This window comes from Otolemur garnettii, unplaced genomic scaffold, assembly GCF_000181295.1.
Source record: "Otolemur garnettii isolate 467f Iridium unplaced genomic scaffold, OtoGar3 scaffold00021, whole genome shotgun sequence".
NCBI lineage: Eukaryota > Metazoa > Chordata > Mammalia > Primates > Galagidae > Otolemur > Otolemur garnettii.
In genome coordinates, this window is record NW_003852416.1 from 20,728,291 (window position 1) to 20,741,657 (window position 13,367).

General features: G+C 42.5%; 1 protein-coding gene across 3 annotated transcripts in view; it reads left to right on the forward strand.

Annotated features, from left to right (window-relative positions):
* Window positions 1–13,367, forward strand: part of DNMBP (dynamin binding protein) — a 126,193-nt gene that overhangs the window by 103,372 nt on the left and 9,454 nt on the right. For all 3 annotated transcript variants that reach the window (XM_023511613.1, XM_003787269.3, XM_023511614.1), the window contains 7 exons: window positions 2,314–2,461; window positions 3,433–3,450; window positions 3,802–4,001; window positions 5,573–5,703; window positions 6,241–6,345; window positions 10,430–10,558; window positions 12,772–13,104. In XM_023511613.1, coding sequence (XP_023367381.1) covers window positions 2,314–2,461; window positions 3,433–3,450; window positions 3,802–4,001; window positions 5,573–5,703; window positions 6,241–6,345; window positions 10,430–10,558; window positions 12,772–13,104 — 1,064 coding nt within the window. The remainder of the gene's footprint in view (window positions 1–2,313; window positions 2,462–3,432; window positions 3,451–3,801; window positions 4,002–5,572; window positions 5,704–6,240; window positions 6,346–10,429; window positions 10,559–12,771; window positions 13,105–13,367) is intronic.

A 13,367-nucleotide genomic window follows, 5' to 3' on the forward strand; every position in this document is an offset into this window, starting at 1 on the left:
GAAAATGCCTTAGTAGAGTGGTTCTGGCTCAGGGTCTCTCATGAGGCTGGAGTCAGGCTGTTGGCCGGGGCTCAGTAATCTACTTCCTAGAAAGCCCACTCTGCTCTTCAGGCCTCAGTCCATGGACTGCAAGCCTGACCCAGGAGCTCTAGAACCAACATTTTTGCCATATTCTACTGGTCATAGAGACCAGCCCTGGAGGGGATAACCTAACCATTTGGCTATTTTATTGGAATCTTAGTTACAAGATGCTACCATAGTTCCAGCCATCCGCTATACCTGATGACATCCAGTCAAAGGAAAAAGTGTTCGTTTTAAGAGTTGTAAATGTTGGCTTGGCGCCTGTGGTCAAGCCGCTAAGGCGCCAGCCACATACACCTAAGGTGGCGGGTTCAAATCCCCAGCCCGGGCCCGCCAAACAACAATAATGGCTGCAACCAAAAAATGGCCAGGCATTGTGGCAGGCGCCTGTAGTCCCAGCTACTTGGGAGGCTGAGGCAGGAGACTCGCTTGAGCCCGGGAGTTGGAGGTTGCTGTGAGCATGATGCCATGGCACTCTACCCAGGGGGATAGCTTGAGGCTCCATCTCAAAAAAAAAAAAAAAAAAGAGTTGTAAATGTTTTCCAGAGCTCCTGCATCAGATTTCTCCTCATTTTTCATTGGCCAAACTTGGCTGCAGACATACTAATAGGTCACGTAGCCTAAATTGATGGCTGGAGGGGGAATAGGGCTGTGATGTTGGTTTAGACTGGGCAGCATTTAGCTGACTCACCTGGGAAAAGAATGGACAGAGAAACAAAATCAGAGTTCTGCCCTCCTGTGGGAAGGGGTAGATGGCTGAAAATGCTGAGGGGTCATCAACATAGTTGATGTTTCTTGAGCATTTATCATACTCCATGTGCCCTCTCTAGATATGCCACGCTGGGGCTCAGTTGTTTCCTACAACTCTGAGGTTTAGGCACCCTTAATCTTATTTTGCAGATGACGTAACAGATTTAGAAGCTAATTTGCCTAAGGTCTCATAACTAGTAACTGATGGGACTGCATTCAAACTTGGGTCTTTCTGTCATCCAGGCTCATGCTATTAGCCTCTATACAAAAAAAGATCTGTGGGTCTCACACTCTGTGGAATGGTTAGAGAAACTGAAGCCTGGGGACCTTGCTCTTGGTCTGTCTAGAGAGAGAGGTTGGGAAAGGAGAAGTACACATTGAGCTGAGCAGGAAGAAGTCACAATGACCCAGAGTTTTAATATGATAAAGTATAAAAGCCGATTTATAAGCCATTCAAAATAAGTATCTGTAGGTCTTATTTTTGAATTATGAAAGACATGAGAGAAATTTGGCTGGTATCTAAAAGGGATTAATTATTAAGCAATTATTCATTTTTCTTCCAATTTACTTTATTACCTGTTGCTGTGTCCAGGGCTCTCCATTTTCCCTTGAGCTGACTTCTTTTCAATCCAGTTCCTGTCAGAGATGAGTCTTAGATGCTGTCTGATGCAAGTAGTTTTTTCTCGCGGGACTCTTAGAAAGCAGACAGCGAGAGCAGGCCAGATACGGTCAGAGGTCAGATGGAAAAAAAAAGTATGTATCTTATTAAATCACAGACTGTCTCAAAAAAAAAAAAAAAAAAAAATCCCCAGAGTCTCACTTTGTTATTCCCGATAGAGTACTGTGGCATCACAGCTCATAGAAACCTCAAACTCTTGGGGGTCTAGTGAGTCTCTTGCCTCAGCTTCCCAAGTAGCTGGACTACAGGCACCTGCCACAACATCCAGCTGTGTTAGAGAGAGGCTCTCACTCTTGCTCAGGCTGGTCTTGAACCTGTGTGCTCAGGCAATCCACCCACTTCAGTCTCCCAGAGTGCTAGGATTATAGGTGTGAGCCACCACACCTGGCCCAGATTGGAGATTTTTTAATATTATATTTTAATGTAATGAATTTTATTTACATTTTTATTTATGCACAAAGTGAGAAACTGCTGCTAAATCTTCTTCTTTCTAAAGATTTCCCCTGGAGATGAGAAAGTGAGGGACAGTGCTTGCAGATACCTCACTTGGCCTAGTTAGAAAGGGACTGGAGGCTCTGTTTCAGGGACCAGCTATGTATTCTAAAAAATTAATACATGATATCAGTCTCTAAGTTTTGTTTTACATGATAACTTTAAGCCCTTACATGGAAATTTATTATTTTGATAGATACCCTTGTTTCTTATAATAAATAGGATTTAATTGATACTAAAGTTTGGCTATGTAACTTGTATTTAGGCTAGTGAGAAGAAAGTTACTAAGAACACTTTGTGTGTATTCTAAGGACCTGTGTTTCTGGATCACCGGGATGAGCTTGAGGGAACATACAAGGTTTATTGCCAGAATCACGATGAAGCCATTTCACTGCTGGAGATCTATGAGAAGGATGAGAAGATCCAGAAGCATCTTCAGGACTCTTTGGCAGATCTTAAGTAGGAGTTGTTTTTTTTTTTGTAGTAGTAGTAGTTGGCCGGGGCCGGGCTCAAACCCACTGCACCTGGTATATAGGGTTGGCACCCTACTCCTTGTGCCACAGGCACCGCCCTTAAGTAGGAGTTTTGAACATTTTATTTCTATCATAACTCCTTAGTTCTGTCCTTTAGAAGTCACTCTGTGTGAATGTTTGTACTTTTTATCTACCTTATTTTAAACATACATTAGACATATCCTATTATGTAACTTGTCCTATTCCCATTATGCCACATGGAAATCTTAAGTGCTTCCTGCTTGTAGTCTTGTCTTTTTAAACCACTTTTATCCATATATGAAAATTATTAATTTAGCATTTTCAGGTAAACAGCAGCCAAGAAGATAGCTTAGTCCAAATGAACAAGACCAAAGACCAAATTATTCTTGACATCAGGTGTTATTCTCTTGGACTTAAGCAAGTTCTAAAGATTTAATATATGGATAGGTACTATAGATCACAGTAAAATTTAAGGCTGCTAAATTTTTTTTAGTAGGCTAGATATGCTCCCATTGATGTAGTGTCCTTTTTATTACATGTGATCTTTGTGTGCCTAATAGGTATGTTCTGAGAAGAATGTGAAAATCTGGCTTGGCACCTGTGGCTCAAGTGGCTAAGGCGCCAGCCACATGCACCTAAGGTGGCGGGTTCGAATCCAGCCTGGGCCCGCCAAAAAAAAACAGTGACGGCTGCAACCCAAAAAAATAGCAGGGTGTTGTGGCGGGCACCTGTGGTCCCAGCTACTTGGGAGGCGGAGGCAGAAGACTTGCTTGAGCCCAGGAGTTGGAGGTTGCTGTGAGCTGTGATGCTATGGCACTCTACCCAGGGGGATAGCTTGAGCCTCTGTCTAAAAAAAAAAAAGAAAAAAGAAAGAAGAAAATCTGTGCCGTGTCTCTAATAAGCTGTCTCTTTTTTTTCCATGCCACTGCCATGTAGAACCCTGTACAGTGAATGGTAAGTTCCATCACTAGTTGATACAAGAGCTCATTTCTTTAGTGGATTTTTCCTCGCCCTTAAAAGACTGACTTTATTTTCTTCCTTTGTAGATAAACCTAGAAGTAGATTCACCTTGCTGTATTTTTTTATAACACTTAGCACACCAAATGACACTTTGTTTATTGCCTGACTTCTCCCACTGAGTCACTATTAGATCCCTAACACCTAGAATAAGTAGTACATGCCTAGGAAATATTTGTTAAGTGAACTAAGAAAGTAAGGTAAAAGAACAGCTATATTTAGGAACAGATACTATCCACAGGCACTGTCTTATTGACAGCTAACTAGAGTCTTTCTTTCCTTTTATAGGGGATGCACAAATTATATTAACCTGGGCTCCTTCCTCATCAAACCAGTTCAGAGAATAATGCGTTACCCACTGTTACTGATGGAGTTGCTGAATTCCACTCCAGAATCTCACCCAGACAAAGTGCCTTTAACCAATGCAGTCCTTGCAGTCAAAGAAATCAATGTTAACATTAATGAATATAAACGGCGAAAGGATCTGGGTAAGTAAAGCATAATTGGTGAAAAGGAGGTATGCCCTTTAAAAGTGCTTTCTCCCTAATTAATTGAGAATTGTGCCAGGTATAGTGGGTCACACCTATAATCCCAGCACTTTGGGAGGCAGAGGGAGGAGGGTCACTTGAGCCCAGGAGTTTGAGACTAATCTGCATATAGCAACACCCTGTTATCCTAGCTTCTCAGGAGGCTGAGGCAGGAAGACCAGTTAAACCCTGGAATTCGAAGTTGCAGTGAGTGGTGATTATACCACTGTGCTCCAGAGCGAGACCCTGTCTAAAAGAAATTTTAAAAAATAAGTAAAAGAATTACTTTCCCAGAGTTGGATAAGATGGTAGGTATAATAGGGCTGAGATGAAGAAATGGTAGTAGAATTAGGGAGAGCTGTGATATTTTTTAAAAAGGACAAAAATAAAAAAAAAATCACCCTGGAATGTTAGAAATAAGGCATCTCTGATAAAGCATGTAGCAATAAGGCCTTTCCCAGGAGATACGAAGACAGACTTGAGAATGGTTGAACAGAAGAGTTCTTCAAGCTTGGAAGGTCCCCTCAAGTCAGGGAAGGCATTCCTTTTCAGTCCATGCTTAGATCGCTTTTCTCCATAGGGCTTATTGAATGTCTTGTAGCTTCCACTACAGGTGGGACTGTTTGTGTTTTTAAAAAACCCACTCCGTCTCCCTGGGTCCCAGCATTCCTGCCTCTCTCAACACTGTCTAGTCCATACCCTCCTTGTCTACAGGACAGAATGAACCGAACCTCTCCCCCTCATTCAGCACATGTCTTTTCAGGGCCCTAATGAGTACAACATGAGGGTTGTTCTAAGCTGACTTACTCATATTCTCAGCAACCTATAATATACTATACCTTTTTGTCTTTCTGTCATCCTTTCAACATTTTAATGTTATCTAGAAATCATTATGTCTGCCTTTTAGTTGAATCATATACCCACATTAGTATGGGCTGTTGCCTGTGGCTCTGAACGCTCTGGCCATCCAGCCGTTTCTGTTGGTTCATATCTCCTAAATGTGCCATCATTGCCACCTTCTACAACAAGGGGGGTTAATGCCACCCAGGCTTCTGCTCGCTACTCCTCTACTTTTAGACTTTCCTCCAGAGCAAGTCTAACATGACGTGAAAGTTAATCAGATGCTGCTGTATAGCATTTTACTGTGAGAGACCAGTGGACATAAGTATCTGATTTCTATATGAGGCCTTCTCTGATGGTCTTATAAGGCAACTACTACTTTCTGCGTCTTATTGAAGAGGAAAATGAGGCTCAAGAAGCAGTAAAATGAAGTGGGAGACCCAGGCTCTGGACTCAGAGGTCCTTGACACTAAATCTCAGGTTCTTTCCCTCACACCTCTGCCACCTTCCTTTCTCCTGCTGCTCACGGTGTCATATTTGTCCAAAATGATTATTTGGATTAATGTTTTGTCTGCTCAGTTGTAAACTCATAGAAGATAGGGCCAGCTTCATTTTGGGTTGTTGGTCCTGTTTCATTCTCATCTTATATTAGATCTATGCTTAGGAAAGTGCTTTTTTGACTCATTTCCTAGTCCTCAAGTACCGTAAGGGTGATGAAGATAGCCTTATGGAGAAAATTTCCAAACTGAACATCCACTCCATCATCAAGAAATCTAACCGCGTTAGCAGTCACTTGAAGCACCTCACTGGCTTTGCTCCTCAGGTGAGATCCCAGAACCTAAAGGCTCAACACGTGTATGACAGCTTTTCAGGGTTCCCAGGAGCAGCCTGGCATCCATGGGCATGGTTCCCTCCAGGGCTTCTCTGGTTTTGCTGGCTGGTGGAAACAAGGTGAGATTTCCACCTCCAACTCTGCATTTGGGCCTTGGTGACCTGCTTACAAGGTGTACAAGTCACGTGTGTAATCCTAGCACTCTGAGAGGCTGAGGGCAGTGGAAGCTTAGGAGTTCAAGACCAGCTAGAGCAAAAGCAAAACCCCATCTCTACTAAAAATAGAAAAACTAGCCCAGTGTCATGGTAGGCAACCATAGTCTCAGCTACACTGGAGACTGAGGCAAGAAGATCATTTGAGCTCGAGAGTTTGACACTGCTGTGAGCTAAGACCATGCCATAGTACTCTGCCCAGGGCAAGAGTGAGACTCTGTCTCAAAAAAAAAAAAAAAAGGAAAGCTACTTTTGGTAATAAGATGGATTATGGGGGAGTCCATATTTGCTAAGAGCACTTGTTTATTTTGAACAGATAAAAGATGAAGCATTTGAAGAAACAGAAAAGAACTTTCGAATGCAAGAAAGATTGATTAAGTCTTTTATCCGAGACCTGTCTCTCTACCTCCAGCATATCCGGGTGAGAATCAACATTACCCTCGTTAGTCATTACGGTGTGATTCTGTCCCCTATCCTGTTCATCCTTTGTGTTGGTGAGTGATCTGAACTCAAGGAACCATTAAGCTACCACACACTCTTTATTGGGATTCCCACGGGTTATTTAAAAGTTAGACAACATTTAGAAGATTAATGCTGTTACATTAAAGTGGCCCAGCTCTTTCCTTCCTCCTCTCAATCTTCATTACCCTTTTCCCCAAGACACACCTTTTAAGTCTCATCTACCTAGTTATTTAAAAAGTACTTGTTGGGTGGCACCTGTGGCTCAGTGAGCAGGGCACCAGCCACATCTACCAATGGTGGCAAGTTTGAACCCGCCCCAGCCAAACTCCAACAAAAAAAATAGCCAGGTGTTGTGGTGGGCACCTGTAGTCCCAGCTACTTGGGAGGCTGAGGCAGGAGAATCGACTAAGCCCAGGAGTTGGAGGTTGCTGTGAGCTGTGACAGCACAGCACTCTACCAAGGGCAATAGAGTGATACTCGGTCTCTAAAAAATAAATAAATAAAAAGTACTTGTTACAGTTTATCAAAACCAGTTTGAAGATTTGAATATAGCAGGAAACAGAACAAAGTAACAACGGGCAGTAGATAAGAGTGAGAGACTACCCTGCTGGAAGCGCTTTCTGATCTCGTTGGTGCCCTAATTATTAAATTGCTACGCAGAAGGCCTCTGAAGTTGTTAGAACCATGGATAGCTTTGGAAAACTGGAGAAGCCACAGAGCTGAGATGGGCCTGGACCTTTTCTTGCCTCAAGCAGTGCTTTTCTCATGAAGTCAGAACCAGGACTAGAATCTTTTCTATTCTTATCTCTGATTTCTCTGTTGATTTTATGGAGTGGTGTAAGTAGGTACTGTTCTCATCCCTTACACATGAACATTTGATCTTACAAAGTAAATAACTGTCTTTAAAAGAGATGCTTTGCTTTTTTGTAAAAGTGATTCTTCCTCCCACCCTGTTACCCAGTCATCTTATAGAGATAGTCACCTTTCATCAGATTCTTCTCTCCTATCAGAGACAGCCCATGGGAGGGCGGAGGCTGTAGGGATATACACTTTCTCATGCTTTGGGCTTCATACTTAATAACATTTTAGAAGTAATTCCATAGCCACACAACAGAGCTTCCTTTTTTACAGCAGCGTAGTATTTGATTATGTGGAGGTGCCATGATAGATTTAACTAGCCCTCTACTGGTAGATATTTAAATTGCTGTTGCAGAAGGATCAGACCCAGTGGCACAAGGAACATCCTTGTAGATACATCGTATTCTGATCTGTGTGAGTATATCTAAAGGCCAGAGTATTACTAACTCAAATTATAGGGAATATACATTTGGTCAAAACAAGAAGCTATTATTAAATTTCATAGATGTTGTAAACCTAAAGGTCCCACCAGCAATGATGTCTCCCTATTACACATTTATCAAAACATTTTATCTAAAAAAATAAGTAAAACTATTACAATATAGTTTAAATTTGCGTTGCTTATAAGTTTGCAATTTTTTCATGTTTAAGTCACTTTTTCCATGATTTACATATTTTGGTGCACTTACAGAACTATTGATTGTATCATTACCAATCTTTGGAACCTCCATACTTTGAAGGAAATTGTCTTTTGTCTAAGATGACAGTTTGCAAATATTTAATGTTTCCTCTAAGTTTGTTGACTTCTGCATTTTCTTACAGAGATTTATCCATGTCAAAAAGTTTTATCTTTGTATTGTTGAATTAAACCTTTTTATGGCTTCTTAGGTAGAAAAGGCCTTAACTATTTCAAGATTTAAAAAACTTACTATATTTTTGTACTAATCTCCACTGACTTGAAATGTTCCCTATGTTTCTTTTAAATAGCAAACTTTCTCCCTTCATGTTTTAAAAGCATAGTTAGATAAAATTAGGGAGGGCTTGTCAAACTTTTTGGGAACCTGTTGGCTTAAAGTGAGAGATTTAACAAAAACAATATTGGGACATGAGCCAGGTGTGGTGATATGCATCTGTAGTCCCACATCCTAAAGAGGCAGAGGCAGGAGGATCATCTGAGCCCAGGAGGTCAAGGCCAGCCTGGGCAACGTAGCAAGACACCATTTCTAAAACCAAATAAGAATTCCATCATTGGGAACTACCGAGTATTGTCCTTTGTGTTGCCACTTCTTAACACTTTCCCCTACAGTCCCTCTAATTCCAGTACTCCATTGCCTATTTTCTACCAATGTTTCTAAATGTATAGCAAGTATATACCTGAGCCCGCAACCCTTAATAAGGCTCATCTCCATAGCAATGACAGGAAGCATTTTAAGGTGGGACATATGTAATATTAACAGCCCTCTAATAGATGGGTCATTTTGGTTCTGACTGTTGACGTTAAAAAAATTTTTTTTTTTTTTGAGACAGAGCCTCAAGCTGTCCCCCTGGGTAGAATGCTGTGGCATCACAGCTCACAGCAACCTCCAACTCCTGGGCTCAAGCAAGTCTCCTGCCTCCGCCTCCCAAGTAGCTGGGACCACAGATGCCCGCCACAATGCCCAGCTATTTTTATTGGTTGCCACCATCGTTGTTTGGCAGACCCGGGCTGGAGTCAAACCCGCCACCTTAGGTGTATGTGGCTGGTACCTTACCCACTTGAGCCACAGGTGCTGAGCTGATGTTAAAAATTAAGAGAAAGCTTTGAACAGTTTTGTCACTGACATAAAATGAAAAGCCCTGCCAAATAATACAGTTAGATAGATTGACTAATAGAGACAGTGCCAGCAAGAACATAAGCTGAGGGACATTGTATTATTTGGCCTCTACATTGGCATAGGGGCTATTTGGGAACTTTACGACATTCATTTAAAACGAATTAAGAGGCTGAGTGCAGTGGCTTATGCCTATAATCCTAACACTAGAAGGCCAAGACAGGTGGATGGCTTCAGCTCAGGAGTTCGAGACTCCTCGAACAAGAGCAAGTCTCGAGCAAGAGTGAGACTCTGTCTCTACAACTAGCCAGGCGTTGTAGCAGTTGCCTGTGGTCCCAGTTAATTGGGAGGTAGAGGCAAGAGAATTGCTTAAGGCCCAGAGTTTGAGGTTGCTGTGAGCTGTGATACTATGGCACTCTATCGAGACGACAAAGTGAAACTCAGTCTCAAAAGAAAAACTCAGCCCCATACATGGTTGCCAAAAAAGGTGGGGGGATTAACAGGATGTCATGTTTCACATGAGGTTACTCACTTGAGGGGAATTACAAACATTCCCCACTTTATCTGACAAAGCACTGGCTTTAATGGATAGGTATCAGACTTAAGGATACAGGTCTAAAATTGTCCTAAAAATAAAAACATCACACCAATGTATGAGATACTAATGGTTTTAGCTTAGGGACTTTGTTTGCCCTTGAAATATACAAATGCAGTATTTAGTCCATTTAGAATTCGTGTGTTAATATCAAAGTAACAGATGTTCCCTAAACTTAAACTAAAAAAGGCAAAAGACCCGGTAGTGTGTGATGTAACCAGAGAAGATCCCAAGAAGTCCAAGCTGGGGTTCAAACTGTTGCGGTCAACAGTTAGGAGGGGCTGTATGATGGGTCCCTCACATGTTCAGCAAAAGCAGAGCGAGAGCCCTTGGGAGTGTCAGAGTCACGTAGCTGATGAAGGTTGAGATTCTTAGAGGGTGCCAGGCCATTGTCTTTGAGAAGGTGATGGCCTGAGCCAAGACTTGAGCAAGGACAGGTAATTGGTCATTGGCATAATCCTGCAGGAATCATCTTGGTTCTAATTTGATTATGACTCTGGTGAATTAAGAAACCCTCACGTTAGGGACACACGATACAGTTAGATAGATGCTCAAGAGAAGCTAAGAGCCCTCACCAGTTTTTCTGTAACTTAAAGTTGTGGACTTTTCTGTGCCCCATAAAGACTAGTTTACAAGAGGATGCTTATTTCAAAGCTAAAATACGGTACTAGAGAGATCTTGAATTATGGAACCCTTTGTCGTAGACCACTGTACAGGATGAATGATGAGGCCAAAAAATTCTGCTTATTCTTATTCACATCTGTTCTAATTCACTTCAGGAGTCAGCGTGTGTGAAAGTGGTGGCTGCGGTGAGTATGTGGGACGTGTGCATGGAGAGGGGACATCGAGACCTGGAGCAGTTTGAGAAGGTACATCGCTATATCAGTGACCAGCTCTTCACAAATTTCGTAAGTGACTTTTTCTTCAAAGGTTGGCCTCCTTCTTTAGGTCATCTCAAATATCAGCTCGTTCAGAAGTCAGTGCCATCAAGAAATGCCCTCTGCATTTCAGTTCTATTTGTATCAGGATTCCATACTCAGAGCATATCCAACCTTTCAATTAAATTTTTTATTTCACAGACTTTTTTTGTTTTTGTTTTTGGCTAGGGCCGGGTTTGTACCTGCCACCTCCGGTTTATGGGGCCAGCGCCCTACTCCTTGAGCCACAGGCACCACACTTTTAAAAAAATTTTTTTAGACAGAGTCTCACTGTGTAACTCTGATAGAGTGCTGTGGCATCAGCTCATAGCAACCTCAAACTCCAAGGCTCACGCAATCTCTTGCCTCAGCCTCCTGAGTAGCTAGGACTACAGGTGCCTGCCTCAACGCCCAGCTAGTTTTTTAGAGACGGAGTCTAACCTCTTGATCAGGCTGGTCTTGAACTCCTGAGCTGATGCAACCCACCCACCTTGGCCTCTCAGAGTGGTAAGATTATAGGTATGAGCCACTGAGCCTGGCCTCTGGCTAGTTTTTCTATTTTTAGTAGGGATGGGTCTCTCTCACTTTTGCTCAGGCTGATCTTGAACTCCTGAGCTCAAGGGATGCACCTGCCTCTGGCCTTTTAGAGGGCTAACATTACAGGTGTGAGCTACCACCACTGGCCTCAATTAAACTTTCAAAGAGACTTCCAGTTAAAGAGACAGGTAGGACCTATACATGTTGAGATGGATTTTTTTTTTGTATGAAGAGGACAAAGGAAAACTAGGAATTTTAATGTAGTGTCACTATTGATGACTCTGATCAAAAGAAAGCAAATACAGGAATAATAATTCAAAAAGGAATATTTAGGAATGTAGTTAAGACGTTACGAAATAGATCTTGGAGATGGTACAAACTATAAAGAAAGTATTAAAGGTCGAATTGCTTGGGAAATTCTAGATAGATAATATGTGGGTTTAATCCCTAGTTGAAAGAAATGGGCAGGATTTGGCAGTTTCTTACAGATTTCTGTATGGCTTGAGGCTGAAGACATGAAAACTTTGGGAGCTTATAGATGTTCTAACAGTAAATTAACATACCTATTTGTATTTTTCATATATTCAATACCCTACCCTTAATATCTGTCCCTATAAAAAGAATCAAAGAGAAAATTTCAGCCAGACATGGTGGCTCACACCTGTAATACTAGCACTTTGGGTGGCTAAGACAGAAGGATTACTTGAGGCCAGAAGTTTGAGACCAGCCTGACCAAAAAATTGAGACCCTGTCTTTACAAAAAATAAGGGAAATTAGTTGGATATAGTGGTATATGCCTGTAGTCTCAGGTATTCAGGAGGGTAAGGCAGAAGGATTGCTAGAGCCCAAGAGTTCAAGGCTGTCCTGAGCTATCATTTGACTATACTCAAACATGGGTAACAGACTGAGCGAGACTATTTAAAAGAAAACCCAGATTATTGAAAAGGGAAAGTAGATATTACCAAGTTACGATTAGAAAAGCTTTTATGGGCTTGGCACCTGAAGCACAGCTGTTACAGCGCCAGCCACATACACCAAGGGTGGCGGGTTCGAACCCAGCCTGGGCCAGCTAGACAACAGTGATAGCTACAACAAAAAATAGCCAGGTGTTCTGGCAGGCGCCTATAGTCCCAGCTACTGGGGAGGCTGAGGCAAGAGAATCGCTTAAGCCCAGGAGTTTGAGGTTGCTGTGAACTATGATGCCATGGCACTCTACCAAGGGCAACATAATGAGACTGTCAGAAAGAAAAAGAAAAAGCTTTTATGTATGTATACAAGTTATTGTACTCCAGATTTATGTAAGTAAATCTGGTACTAAATTCAACCTATATAGATACATATCACATATAACCTGTTACCAGAGAAACTGTCAAGTCCTGTTTATAAAGAGTACATCATATGAATGGGCAGTTTAGCATTTGTCAGCTAAGGGTTTAAACTGGGATTAACATTTTGTAAGCTGTGCTATGTGGGACTTTTGGATGAAGTATCAATGGGAAAGTTTTGTGGAGTCTGCTGCTGGCTCAGATCACTATTATGGGAACACACAGGTTGAGCTTGTACACTAGCGGCAAAGCAGCTGGTACAGGACATAATGAAATCAGCCTCAGGAGTGTTTGGGAGAATCAGCGGGGAGGCCAAGCACCATGCCTTTCTTATCCCTACAGAAGGAGAGGACAGAGCGGCTTGTCATCTCGCCCTTAAATCAGCTACTCAGCATGTTTACTGGACCCCACAAGCTAGTTCAGAAACGCTTCGACAAGCTCCTGGACTTCTACAACTGCACAGAACGGGCAGAGAAGTTAAAGGACAAGAAAACCCTGGAGGAGCTGCAGTCGGCCCGGAACAACTACGAGGCCCTGAACGCGCAGCTGCTGGACGAGCTGCCCAAGTTCCACCAATACGCCCAGGGCCTCTTCACCAGCTGCGTTCACGGCTATGCCGAGGCCCACTGCGACTTCGTGCACCAGGCTCTGGAGCAGCTAAAGCCACTGCTTTCAGTGAGTGCCTGTTCCTTCTGGGGGAAAGTCACCTCTGAAGCTCTCCTGGTATTTTTCTGGGAATGAGTAGTGGTGATATTTGAGAAGTCATCCAAACTAGGTAGATGAAATGTGTCCTTAGGACTAGCCCGCCAGGAATTCTTGATCCCTTGATGGTGCCAGGAAACCTGTGCCTTTTGAAACATCTCTTTCCCTCTTGAGCGTGTCCCAGATGAGCCCGCTGAGTTGGCCTGCGGGCAGTGCCCCCGGAGCTCTGTCTGCCT